Source organism: Bos javanicus, chromosome 2 (assembly GCF_032452875.1).
Source record: "Bos javanicus breed banteng chromosome 2, ARS-OSU_banteng_1.0, whole genome shotgun sequence".
Classification (NCBI taxonomy): Eukaryota; Metazoa; Chordata; class Mammalia; order Artiodactyla; family Bovidae; genus Bos; species Bos javanicus.
In genome coordinates, this window is record NC_083869.1 from 21033029 (window position 1) to 21047039 (window position 14011).

A 14011-nucleotide genomic window follows, 5' to 3' on the forward strand; every position below is an offset into this window, starting at 1 on the left:
CAGAAAAAGAGACTGAGAAATGGTCAGTGAGATAGGAAACCCAAAAGTATGTGGTGTCCTGAACACTAATTGAAGAGTTTCTAGGTAGTGATCATTTGTGATAAATACTGCTGCCAAATAAGTTGAAGATCTAGAATTGGCCATTGATTTTAGCAATTTTGAGGAACTTGATGACCTAGAAAAGAACAGTTTTGGTGGAGGAATGGATTCATTAGAGTAGATTTAAGAAAGTAAGAGAGTAGAGAAGTTGTAAACAATGAGAAGAGACAATTCTTTTGAGTAAAGAGACTTGAAAAACATGGGTAGCTGGAGCATTTTGTATGGATGTATATATGTATGTATGGGTGAACATGATGTGTGGAAGAAATGATAGCATGTTTATGTGCTACTTGGAATGGCCTAGAAGACATAGATGATTGATTTTGGAGAGAGTGCGACGGTTGGTGGAGAACCGTCCATGAGGAGACAAGAAGGAATGGGATTTAGTGTACAAGTGTGGAGTGGGCTCTTGATAGGAGTGTGCTCACTTCATCTGTATTAGGAAGGCAGACAGAGAACTTAGGCAGTTATAGGTAGGTGATTGGAATTGTTTTCTGATTGTGTTTATTTTCTCAATGAGAGTGAGGATGAGGAAGATGTTGAGGGACCTGAAGAGAAGGAATAAAATAATTCTCAGAATGTAGGAATACCAGGGGACATTTATGTCCACTTTAAAGTTAATAGTTACGTATTTAAAGAATAGTTGTCTGAATGTTTTCCAGTTGAGTTTAGCTGTGTGAGTGCAGGCTTGGAGTAGGCAGAGAGTTGATTTTAAGCAGGGTTGGGCTTTAGTGTAATGGATTATCAAAGGGCAAGGAGATGAAGTTGTATGCAAGGAGGTAATTATAGAATCTGAGATGATCATAAAGGAAATGATATAACAGGGGGATGATGGACAGTCAAAAGCTATTGGTAGTATTATTAATAATACAGGGGTTTGCAGTCTTCAGTCTGCAAATCTGGGCCAAGATCTGTTTTCTGTGGTGCTTGAGCTTAGAGTTACACATTTTTAAGTGTTCCAAGGGACTTCCCTGGCCATTGAGTGGTTAAGACTCTGTGCTCCCAATGCAGGGTGCACGGGTTTAATCCCTGGTTGAGGAAAGGAACTAAGATCCCCATGCCATACACCAAAAAAAAAAAAAAAAGTTCCAGAAAAACCAAAACAAAACACAGAATTAAGAATATGCAACAGAATTCCATATGTTATCTACAAAGTCTTAAATATTCACTATGTGATCTTTTACCTAAAAAAGTTTGCTGACCTCTTTAATAATTAATGGATTATAGATCCCCTTATTCTGGAAGAGATGGGAACACCAGACCACCTGATCTGCTTCCTGAGAAATTTGTATGCAGGTCAGGAGGCAACAGTTAGAACAGGACATGGAACAACAGACTGGTTCCAAATTGGGAAAGGAGAACGTCAAGGCTGTATATTGTCACCCTGCTTATTTAACTTCTATGCAGAGTACATCATGAGAAATGCTGGACTGGATGAAGCACGAGCTGGAATCAAGATTGCCCGGGAGGAATATAAATAACCTCAGATATGCAGATGACACCACCCTTATGGCAGAAAGCGAAGAAGAACTAAAGAGCCTCTTGATGAAAGTGAAAAAGGAGAGTGAAAAAGTTGACTTAAAGCTCAACATTCAGAAAACTAAGATCATGGCATCCGGTTCCATCACTTCATGGCACTTTCATGGGGAAACAGTGGAAATAGTGGCTGACTTTATTTTCTTGGGCTCCAAAATCACTGCAGATTATGACTGCAACCATGAAATTAAAAGACTCTTGCTCCTTGGAAGAAAAGTTATGACCAACCTAGACAGCATATTAAAAAAGCAGAGACATCACTATGCCAACAAAGGTCCATCTAGTCAAGGTTCTGGTTTTTCCAGTATTCATGTATGGATGTGAGAGTTGGACTATAAAGAAAGCTGAGCACTGAATAATTGATGCTTTTGAACTGGTGTTCGAGAAGACTCTTGAGACTCCCTTGGACTGCAAGGAGATCCAACCAGTCAATCCTAAAAAATCAGTCCTGAATATCCATTGGAAGGACTGATGCTGAAGCTGAAACTCCAGTACTTTGGCCACCTGATGAGAAGAACTGACTCATTTGAAAAGACCCTGATGGTTGGAAAGATTGAAGGTGGGAGGAGAAGGGGACGACAGAGGAGGAGATGGTTGTACGGCATCACTGACTTGATGAGTTTGAGTAAACTCCAGGAGTTGGTGATGGACAGGGAAGCCTGGCGTGCTGCAGTCCATGGGGTCGAAAAGAGTCTGACATGGCTGAGCGACTGAACTGAACTGAACTGAACTGAGATCCCCTTGGAATTAAAAGAGTCATAGAGGAAGGAAGTAGGAAATGTAAGTGTGATTTGAGAGTGGGATGCTTGAACTTGATGGCAAGGTTCTAGAACTAGGTTATGACCGTAACAGTGAATGACTGAAGTAGGAAGGCTGATAAGATTTTTGGAGAATGTCATCTGATAGCTGAAAATAAACCCGTAACAGATCCTCTTATATTTGTTTTAAAAGGAAGGCACTCATACATTCTCTTTTACCTTTGTATATAACCCTGCATCTCTACTAGTTAATAAATAATAACTAGTTAATAAATAAGTTAATAAAAGGAAGGTCAGTCAGAAGTCAAAATCGTGCCACAGCTAAGTTTGAAATCAAAAAGTTTTGAAAAAAAATTGAATGGTTCTGGCAAATGGATTACAACTTATTTAAATAGGTTTTTACAGTTTACTCGTGTTCCATGGCATATATGGAAGATTAAAGTAGAAATCATTAATCTTTTTTGCTTTTGTTAGCAAACCCAATGATATTTCATATTTTGAGGTTTCAGGGGACGTACATTTGATTAACAAAATCTGGGAAGACATAAAATAGCAAATTCACTTTTTTGGGTGTTCTTACATGTTATAGCTGTGCTTTTATTTATTGTATTATAAACCACTCCACAGCTTAGTGGCTTACACAATGGACATGGCTTTGGGTGGACTCCGGCAGTTGGTGATGGACAGGGAGGCCTGGTGTAATGTGGTTCATAGGGTCGCAAAGAGTCGGACACGACTGAGCGACTGGACTGAACTGAAAACAACATTTATTTGTTTTGCTCATGAATTTACAATTTTGACAGAGTTTGGTAGAAATATCTCGTCTCTACCCAACATGGGTTGGAACTACCTGATTGGGGATGGAGGAACTACTACCAGGATGGCTTACTCACATGATTGACAAGTTGGTGCTGGCCATTGGTTCCTCTCCACATGGATCTCTTTAGTGGAGCCACTTGTACTTTCCTAATATGGTGGCTGGATTCTAAGAGCAAGCTGCCCAAGAGACAGAAAGTAGTTTTGAAAACTAGAACCTGTATTCTCTTGGTCAAACAGCAGTAGTACAGATTCAAGGGAGGAGACATAGACATTCTCTTTCTTCCATTTTAATGGAGGCAACTCAAATAATTTTGGACTTTTATTTTAAAAATGCCACATATACCTTAATACAGGTAACAAAGGCATTTCTACCCCTATTCATTTTTCAGTGTTTATCTTAAATGCCACTATTACCACAAAACCTTTCTTCAGCCCATCTTTGAGTTTAATATCCTCCTTCCTGAACCCTCCATAGTACCTTGTTAGTTCCTTTTTTTGTGGCACTTACCTTGAGTTAGTGTAATTTGTAATTTTGTATTATTTTTGCTTGCCACTTTTATACACAACTCTGACTCCCATTCTGAAGTGTCTTACTCATAGTGGTTGCTTAATAAATGTGTTGTTAAAGGAAATAAAAGGAAACTTTTTTTTAAAGAACTCACAAATTTTGTTTGAATGTTATAAAAAATGTGACTAACCAAATGAGACCTTGATGAACTGCAAGGTGCAGGTTGATTAACGTTGAGAGATAAGAGAGAACTAGAAATAAATTATCAAGGTGATGAAGAAAAATAAATGTTTAGATAAATTGAAAGTACATTTTGCTTTATAGTTCTTTAAAAAGCAGAGCAACAAAAAAGTGAACTCAACTAAATGTTGGCATGTCATATGTACTATTAGAAAATAATATTTGAGAATGTTTGAAAAAGAAAGCTTTTTTGTATGGTCTCCTGAAATTAGGCTGAAATTCTCAATGTAGCAGGCAACAAATAGGACATGACTGAGCAACTAACACTTTTACTTTGACTCTGTATGTAAGTTACATAAGCAGCATGACAATATACAGCCTTGACATACTCCTTTCCTGATTTTGAACCAGTCCGTTGTTCCATGTCCGGTTGCTTCTTGACCTGCATAGAAGTTTCTCAGGAGGCAAGTAGGGTGGTCTGGAATTGCCATCTCTTTCAGAATTTTCCAGTTTGCTGTTACCAACACAAAGGCTTTAGCATAGTTAATGAGGCAGAAGTAGATGTTTTTCTGGAATTCCCTTGCTTTCTCTATGATCTAATGGATGTTAGCAATTTGGTCTCTGGTTCTTCTGCCTTTTCTAAATCTAGCCGGTATATTTTAAAGTTCTAAGTTCATGTACTGTTGAACTCTAGCTTGAAGGAATGGCACCCCACTCCAGTACTCTTGCCTGGAGAATCCCATGGACAGAGGAGCCTGGTACGCTGCAGTCCATGGGATCGCTAAGAGTCAGACAGGACTGAGGGACTTCACTTTCACTTTTCACTTTCATGCATTGGAGAAGGAAATGGCAACCCACTCCAATGTTCTTGCCTGGAGAATCCCAGGGACGGGGGAGCCTGGTGGGCTTCCATTTATGGGATCGCACAGAGTCGGACACGACTGAAGCGACTTAGCAGCAGCAGCAGCAGCAGCAGCGTGTGAAAGGAGTGCAATTGTGCAGTAGCTTGAACATTCTTTGGCATTGCCCTTCTTTGGAATTGGAATAAAAACAGGTTGTACAAGCTACCGCACAATTGATGCTTTTGAATGCGGTGTTGGAGAAGACTCTTTTGAGAGTCCCTTGGACTGCAGGGAGATCAAGCCAGTCAATCCTAAAGGAAGTCAACCCTGAGTATTCATTTGGAAGGACTGATACTGAAGCTGAAGCTCCAGTACTTTGGCCACCTGATGAGAAGAGCTGACTCATTGGAAAGACCCTGATGCTGGGAAAGATTGAAGGCAGGAGGAGAAGGGGATGACAGAGGATGAAATGGTTGGATGGCATCACTGACTTAATGGACATGAGTTTGAGCAAACTTCAGGAGATGGTGAAGGATAGGGAAGCCTGGCATGCTGCAGTCCATGGGATCACAAAGAGTCAGACAGGACTTAGGGACTGAATAACAGCAGCAACAAAGGGGTAATTATGAAAAGATTTTGTGTGCAACATTACAGAGCTTGGGACTTTATTTTAGATGTAACATGGAAAGCCACTGGAGGCTTTGTGTTTTAGAAACAACAGCCTTTTTGTTTGTTTTTGTTTTTTTTTTTTTTGTAACATGGATAATGGATTCCAGAATGCCAGGCTGAACACATGGAGATGAATTAGAATACCAGCTAATATAGGTAAAAGATAAGGGCCTGCACTAGATAGATTATTGCAACAATGTTGGAAGAGATTTAAGAGAGAATTCAGCCTTGAGTAATTGACAGGACTTGATGGTGATTAGATTTGAAAAGTGTGGAGTGGAAGGAGGAGTAAAGGTTTTTGGCTTGGGCAGCTGTTTAGATGTTAGTATTTTAAGCAAGATAAGGAACATTAAGAATTGAAGTAGATTTGTGTCAAAGATAATGAATTTGCTTTTGTATCTGTTAAGTGGGAGTTAAATCCAGGTAATATAAGGTATAGATAATTATTTCAAGTGGAGCTTAGAAAAAAGTTGAATTTATAGATACAGATTAGGAGTCATTGGGAAGTATAAGTGATATTTATTGAAACTATGCAATCAAGTGAAATTTTCTCTCCAGGGAGAGAAAATGGAGTAAGAAAACCTGCAAGAACATTAGCATTTAAGGGTAGATGGAGAAAGAGCATCCCAGGAAAAAAAAAAGATCAGAATTAAAAGTAGAACTAAATTGACATCTAGAAAGTTGAAGCATAAGTAGGGATGATACCCACTGTCATATTCTGTAAAGGGTCAAATGGATGAAGAGAAATGAGTCCATTGAACCTGACAGGATATATAACAGAGTGAGGGTATCTGCCATAAAACCTTGGATTTGAATCCTGGCTCCATCTCTTATTATACTGTAAGACTTTTGGGAAGGTACTTGACTTCTGAGCTTTGGTTTCTTTTGAAAACAGGATAGGAGTTTTCACAAAAAGTTGGTCTGAGTACTGTATGAAATTAGTAAATGCAAGTAAAATGCCTCATATAGTTCCTAGCAAATAGTAGGGATTTGATAAAATATATATATAATAACAGAAATCCCATGGACAGAGGAGCCTGGCAGACTGTAGTCAATGGGATCACAAGAGTTGGACACGACTTAGTGACGAAACCATTGCCACCATGTATAATAACAGTAATGGTGACGTTATAAGTTGGTAACCAAAGCAATAGTACTTCTAGTGGTAGGTGATACTTTGGTAGCTAAGGAGGAGGACAAAAACCATACTGCATTGGGTTGAAGAATGAACTGTTAGGAAAGTTTTTCTTCTTTTCTTTTTTCCCTTAAAGCTTTGCCTATATGGGAAGAAAAAGGTTATGGAGTCATTTTTGTTAATAAAAGGCGATTGACATATTGAGAAAACAAATCGGATAGAAAAGTAGGGCAGAAGCCGAATTTAAAGGAGCTTAGTATGAGTAGGTGGAGAAGGCAATGGCACCCTACTCCAGTACTCCTGCCTGGAAAATCCCATGGATGGAGGAGCCTGGAAGGCTGCAGTCCATGGGGTCGCTGAGGGTCGGACACGACTGAGTGACTTCACTTTCACTTTTCACTTTCCTGCATTGGAGAAGGAAATGGCAACCCACTCCAGTGTTCTTGCCTGGAGAATCCCAGGGAGGAGGGAGCCTGGTGGGCTGTTGTGTAAGGGGTCGCACAGAGTCGGACAAGACTGTAGTGACTTAGCAGCTTAGCAGTATGGTAGGATGTGAAGAAGATGATACAGTGAATGCAGACTTTAGATCATTTAGAAAGTAAAAGGAGGAAATATCAGATGTATGATATTTATTATTTTATTTAAAGGAATCATATCAATTTAAACAAAAGAGACCTGAATTTCTATAAATTCAAAAATAGAAACTCTCCTGAAAATATATCTCTGTGTTCCACCTAACTGCATCTCATGGTCACATTTATAAAGAACCAAATTCCCCTAAATTTGAGTGTCCACATCTGCATATGCTAATCATTCATAGACTTAAAGACCTTTTTCTGTTCATTGCTAAAATCCTAGTCAATGAAATTTCTTCGTATGACGCTTAGGACTGAACACGATAGTTCAGAAAGCCTTTAAACCAGTATTAGGGAAAATATGAGGATTGTCTTTGCAGTTCTGCCAACACTCTTTTAAAGAAATCTGAAACCCAGCGTGGATAAAAGACTTTTAGTTCACATAAGGAAATGGTGGTATCAGCTAGGATGAAAATATAGGCCCCTAACTGTTGTATGATGTTTTTGCTACTACAGCTTAATACCAAAACAAAGACAAAACCTTCTACCTGTATGTATAAGGAATCATTATTTAAAAATCTGATAAGGGATAATTATTGGTATTATAGAACATTCATCTCAAGAAGTATTTAATAGCAAGCTAGAGTAATAGATTTAAGTTTTATATAATGCATTTAAACAAGTTCACAAATAACTCTAGGAAAACATTTAATTTGCAAACTAATATCTATATTTTGTTTTAATAATTACTTTAGAAATTCTAGATTGCTCAGCTTTAGATTTATTGTACAAGCTGGAACCTTTAAATGTATACCACTTCTAATAGTTATTACTTATTAAGTACTTTTCTTATGCTCTGGCTAAGCTCTTTGTGTTGATTTATCTCATTTATTCTTTATAACAACTGTAAGAGGTAAGTATTCTCATTATGAGGAAACTGAACTGAGAGATGTCATCAACTTGGAAAAGCCTTCCTACACAGCTAATAAACAGGGTGGAGCTAAAATTTACGGAGAAGGCAATGGCACCCCACTCCAGTACTCTTGCCTGGAAAATCCCATGGGCGGAGGGGCCTGGTAGGCTGCAGGCCATGGGGTCGCTAAGAGTCAGAAACAACTGAGCGACTTCACTTTCACTTTTCACTTTCTTGCATTGGAGAAGGAGATGGCAACCCACTCCAGTGTTCTTGCCTGGAGAATCCCAGGGACAGGGGAGCCTGGTGGGCTGCCGTCTATGGGGTTGCACAGAGTTGGACACTACTGAAGCGACTTAGCAGCAGCAGCAGCTAAAATTTAAATCCAAACAATTTGATTCCAGAATTTATGTTTTTAACAGCTATTCTGTATCATTACTTTAAACTTTGTTTTCTTCCTTTTGTTTATCATAAAATAGTAGTTTTTGATCTCATTTTGATTCTATTTGATTCATTTTGAATTTAAAATTGGGCTTTCCAAGGGGTGCTAGTGGTAAAGAACCTGCCTGCTAATGCAGGAAACATTAAGAGATGCTGGTTCAATCCCTGGTTCAGGAAGATCCCCTGGAGGAGGGCATGGCAACCCACTCCAATATTCTTACCTAGAGAATCCCATGGACAGTGGGGCCTAGCAGGCTACAGTCCATAGGGTCTCAGAGAGTCGGACATGGCTGAAGCGAATGTCCTCATACTTAGTGTGATTTTTATTGAATTATTGATTGGTCATTGATAAGGATATCCTCTAGTCAAGAGGTGACTTTATGGGATAGTCCTTGTACCTAACAAGACTTATGTAGAGTGCTTGGAAAATGTTGTTAGGGGATGGTATTTTACGTTTGAATGTGGGAAATGTTCAATATATCCAATATGACTATTTTGTTGAGTGAGAAAAACTTTTTAAGAGATTTAATAATACAAAGCATTTGTAAATGGCACATAGCTAAAAGTAGATAAATCTTAGCTATTTTTCATTGAGACTACCAGAATATTTTATAGTACTTTACCAAATATAGATTTGGTATTGTATTGCTAGCTGTTTTCAACCATAGTCATTGTAACTCTTTGTTACCTTCTTTTCCTTTGTAAATACTGAAACTATGTTTTCTCCCTTTCCTGACTCTCTTATATCAGTTTTCCCTTTTGTCTGCCTAGTTTTAGATATAGAAATAATATGAAGCCAAGTCTCTTTTATGGAATGCTGGATATGGTGTTCCTTTTAGTTATAGACCTTACCTTTCAGTAGCATATGAGTGACGTTAAAAGTGTGCTTTAGTTAGTTTTCGCTGGGTAAATGCACGCTCAGAGGAAACGGTCTCAAATCTTTGTTCAAAAAGTTAAAGACTAAGGTAGTCTAATAAATGTTAAGCATTTATCTGGAAGAAAAATACATTTTTGAGTTGAAAGTGAAGTGAAAGTCGCATAGTCGTATCCTACTCTTTGTGATGCCATGGACTGTATCCTGCCCAGCTCCTCTGTCCATGGAATTCTCCAGGCAAGGATACCCTCCTCCAGGGAATTTTCCCGACCCAGGGATGGAAGCTGGGTCTCCTGTATTGCAGGCAGATTCTTTACCAACTGAGCCACTAGGGAAGCCCTTTGGAGTTACGTTTTACCTAAAAATCTGCTAAAGAAATAATTTAAAATGTTGATGCCTTGTTTTTTAAATTAATTCCAGTAATCAGATCCTTATATGATTTCACTGATTTCAGTACCTTTTGTAGAATTTAATGGCTTTCCTAATGTGTAACCATCTTTTAAGAAGTTCCTTGTGAATAAAAGATAATTAAGTGACCAGTTAATTTGCTGGAATTAATTAGGATATAATTAATCTAGGTAAAATTCAAAATTTTCTATAAACTGTAAGGAAAATAGCCAAATATAAGGACATATCCATTTATATAGTGATGACATGCTTGTAATTTATTATCGCAGTGGCTAGGTTAGAGACTCGGAGAAGGCAATGGCACCCTACTCCAGTAGTCTTGCCTGGAAAATCCCATGGACCGAGGAGCCTGGTGGGCTTCAGTCCATGGGGTCTCTAAGAGTCGGACATGACTGAGCGACTTCCCTTTCACTTTTCACTTTCATGTATTGGGGAAGGAAATGGCAACCCACTCCAGTGTTCCTGCCTGGAGAATCCCAGGGACGGGGGAGCTTCCATCTGTGGGATCGCACAGAGTCGGACATGACTGTAGTGACTTAGCAGCTTAGCAGCAGGTTAGAGACTAAATTAACAACCAATGGAAAATTTGTTGGTCCCAGTAATTACAGCTAAATGGTGATTTGAAAATACTTAATTGTATGAAAGCACTGTCATCTGAAATCTGTATTCAATAAATGTGATCTGTCAACTTACAGACATTATCTTATTTAATTCTTTTAACAATTCTGAGTTAGGATATTATTATCCTAATTTTGCAAATAAATAGAGGCTTAACAAAGTTAACCCATCTGGGGTCATGGAGCTGTAGCTGGGATTCTAACCAAACCTTTTTGACCGCAGGACCCAGGTTCTTAATAGTTGAAGAGGTTGTAGTAAACTGAAATCTGGTGCTCAAGTTGTGATTGCAATGAGCTGTTTATGAAAATCTTTGTCAAATGGAGTCCAAATCTAAAGTATTTTGCTTCTGAAATGGCATTTTTTACCAATCATGCCAATTAAAATTTATTAATAACTTCTTTAGCTTTAGCTTACCATTTCAGGATTTGTAATAACTTAAGGTGATATGTAGAATTACAAAGTTAGAGGTGCATCTTTATTTGAGATCGTACCGTCAACATTCAAGTAAGATATTGGTGAGAATGGAGAATGACAGGATTGAATTTTATGTTACTGAGTACAGAGGGGGATCATGAAACTTTCTGTAAAGGAACAGATAGTAAGTATAGTGAATGACTTTGAGAGCCATATGGTCTCTAGTGTGTTTACTCAAACTCTTCTAAAACAGCCATAGACAATATGTAAAGAACTGTGTTGTTGTGTTTCAGTGAAAAACTACAAAAACAGGCGGTAGCCTGGATTTGACTCATTTACCAACTTCATGTAATTTCTGCATCAAAAAGATACAATTTGTTATTCTAATGTATTGTTTGTGCAGAGTGAAAGTTTTCCTCTGTTGAATGTATTGACCAAAAAAAATTTACCCCAAAAGATAGTAGTATAAAGGAGAATAGAAATGGTACCTTTCTTCAGCATTTCTATGACTACTTAGATTAATTACTTCATAAATTACATGACAATTCCATATATACTTATTAGCTCATTTCTTAGCATTACCATTTTTTATCTTGAAAAAACAATTCTGCAGTTTTCACTGATTCTGATAAACTTTATCATAACTTGGGAGGGATTGATTATAAAAAGATATGCATAATTGGGTGATTTTATTTTATTTTATTTGAATTTATTTTGAAAAATAGTATCAGTAGGTAGACTTAGATCAAGACTTACGTAAATATATACATGTAGTTGAATTTTAGGTTCAGAAATGGAGTACTCTGTAGTTAGTTTTCAGTGTTACATTGTACAGATTTCTTATTTACAAGCAGTTTGACCTTGTAGATGATTTCTAGTGCTGCAAAGCTTTATTGAATGTAAAAAGTCACTTGTGATATTGACTGATGGTGGTATGCTCAATGTTAAACCTAATAAATACTTTTTATTCTTATTTTCAGAGATTCGTCAGCGAACTGCCGCTCAAAGAAACCTTTCTCCAACACCAGCAGGCTCCAGCCAAGGCCCTCCTCTGCAAATTCCAGTTTCTCCTGGACCACCAAAGGACACTTCAGCCCCTGGTGGACCCCCAGAAAGAACTGTTACTCCAGCCTTATCATCAAATATGTTACCAAGACGTTTTGGATCCCCTGCTACTTCAGTGCCTGGAATGGGTAAACAGAGCACTTAATGTTATTTACAGTTTATATTGTTTTCTCTGGTTACCAATAAAACGGGCCATTTTCAGACAGTATGGAAATGGCATTTCATTTGGAAATAGCAGAGCAGTTATCTGATTAAGCAGGAGTTCCATATTCAATTAGCCATAACTCTTTACAGCTGGCACCTTGTGATACTGAAACCTATTTCTTGAGCTCATTTAACTGTTATGGCTTCTTTGTTTAAATGGCAATAAAACTTTGTAGTATTCTGTAGTCAACAGTGTAGCATATCTTTATATTCAGCTTTAGAATGGCTCCAGATTTATATAAAATGAGGATAGAAGAGAACATTTTGGGAATGTATTCATGCTTTTTGCTAAACCCTTCATATATATTTTTAAACTTGACAGATTAACATTTCAGGAAGAATATTCATGTACTGTAGTGTGTAATGCTACTAATGTTAATGTGAGCTTGGTAGATTTTTTCTTTTTTTAAGCCGTAGAGCCTCAATATTTTCTGCCAGATACTTTAACATAAAGTCCTATTGAATTAACATACTGCCTTTACTACTATTTCATCTCTTTGGATTCTCCTTTTTCAGTTTTGTAGATCTCTAGGGGAAGATCCCATTTTAGGAGTGTAATAGATTATATTACCCTGCAGCTTTCTTTTGGAGTATGATTGGGACATGAAAGTCTTCTTCTTCAGCAGATCACATTATTGTATGTAGAGTCCCATGTCAGATTCTTAAATATGATAATAAATTATTTATTTTAGGATATTTAATTTTAATTTAGATTAATTTCATATTTCATGACTAATTACATATAATTTATGACTTTGAGCCTCGTCAGAAGTTGATATTAGATATTCAGGGCATTTACATAGTCTTACTAAAATCAGTAAGCAATCTAAATGTTACTAATACAGTAGATTTTTTCCCCCTCCTTTTTCTTTGAAAACAGCATAAGATTTTAGAAAACTAAAAAACTATTAATTTATAAATATATTATGAAAGCTAACTACAAATGAAATGAATACAAATCATAACTTTTAATTGTTGATTATTGAAAAAATACTTTTAAACTTAACATATAATGATGTCACTCAGGGCAATTGTATATTTTGTGAAATTGAGTAAATTGGTTGAAAATTTTTCATCTTTCAGTTGTTACTGGTTGATTTGAGATACCCATGACTTGTAAAGCTCTTAATTGTTTAATGGAAGAACTAATTTTGTAAGAATGTATTTTGTATATCTATTTTTAAAGAAATTAGAGTTTATCAACTTATACAGAGTAATAAAAACTATATAATAGCACACGTAAGAACAGGGTTTCAGTAGCCTACCATTTCATGATCATGTAAACATAATATATTTTACTAAAGTTTTTAATTAGTTTCTGTGTAAAAGACTTTGTATTTAAGTTGTACATTGCCAAAAATGTGAGTGAGCTAAGTGATTTCTTATAGAGAAGATTAATAATTCATTTTTTCATTATGCCATATTTGTGAAAGAGAATCAATTTAATGTGTATTACCACAGGGCTCCCATATGTTTGAAAATTAATAACCAGCAGGTACTTGATAATTTGCCAAGCTGTGTAAAAATGACCAATATTCCTACAATGATTGCTCTTGATGTTTGTATTAATTACTGTTACCCGTAACAGCATGAATACAAAGATGTGTTATTTTAAAAGTTATTAATATGCAAGGGAGTTAAGATATTTTTATGAAATCTGTTGTTTTATTTATCCAGATTCCCTTATGGACATTTTCATTTTAAGTAGGTAGAAGTAGAATACTCCAGCAAAAGTTAAGCTGGCTTAAATGTTTTCAGAATTTAATTTGGCGTACTTATTTAAGTTGAAAGTTTGATAATGAGGGATGACACTTAATGTCTGCATTCAAGTTTATTTTTTGATGCTAGTGATTGAATGTTAAGTATGACTGTACTTAACATTAGCCAAAGAAATACCAATAGCCAATGAGATATGAAAAATGCACTTGATTCCTAATACTGAAAACTTATTTT

General features: G+C 36.8%; 1 protein-coding gene across 9 annotated transcripts in view; it reads left to right on the forward strand.

Moving 5' to 3' along the window:
* LNPK (lunapark, ER junction formation factor) overlaps positions 1–14011 on the forward strand; it is a 99444-nt gene that overhangs the window by 60134 nt on the left and 25299 nt on the right. For all 9 annotated transcript variants that reach the window (XR_009739926.1, XM_061434744.1, XM_061434760.1 and 6 more), the window contains one exon: positions 11770–11982. Coding sequence is in view for 8 of the 9 variants with exons in the window: in XM_061434744.1 (XP_061290728.1) it covers positions 11770–11982 (213 nt within the window). In the remaining variant the exon portion in view is untranslated. The remainder of the gene's footprint in view (positions 1–11769; positions 11983–14011) is intronic.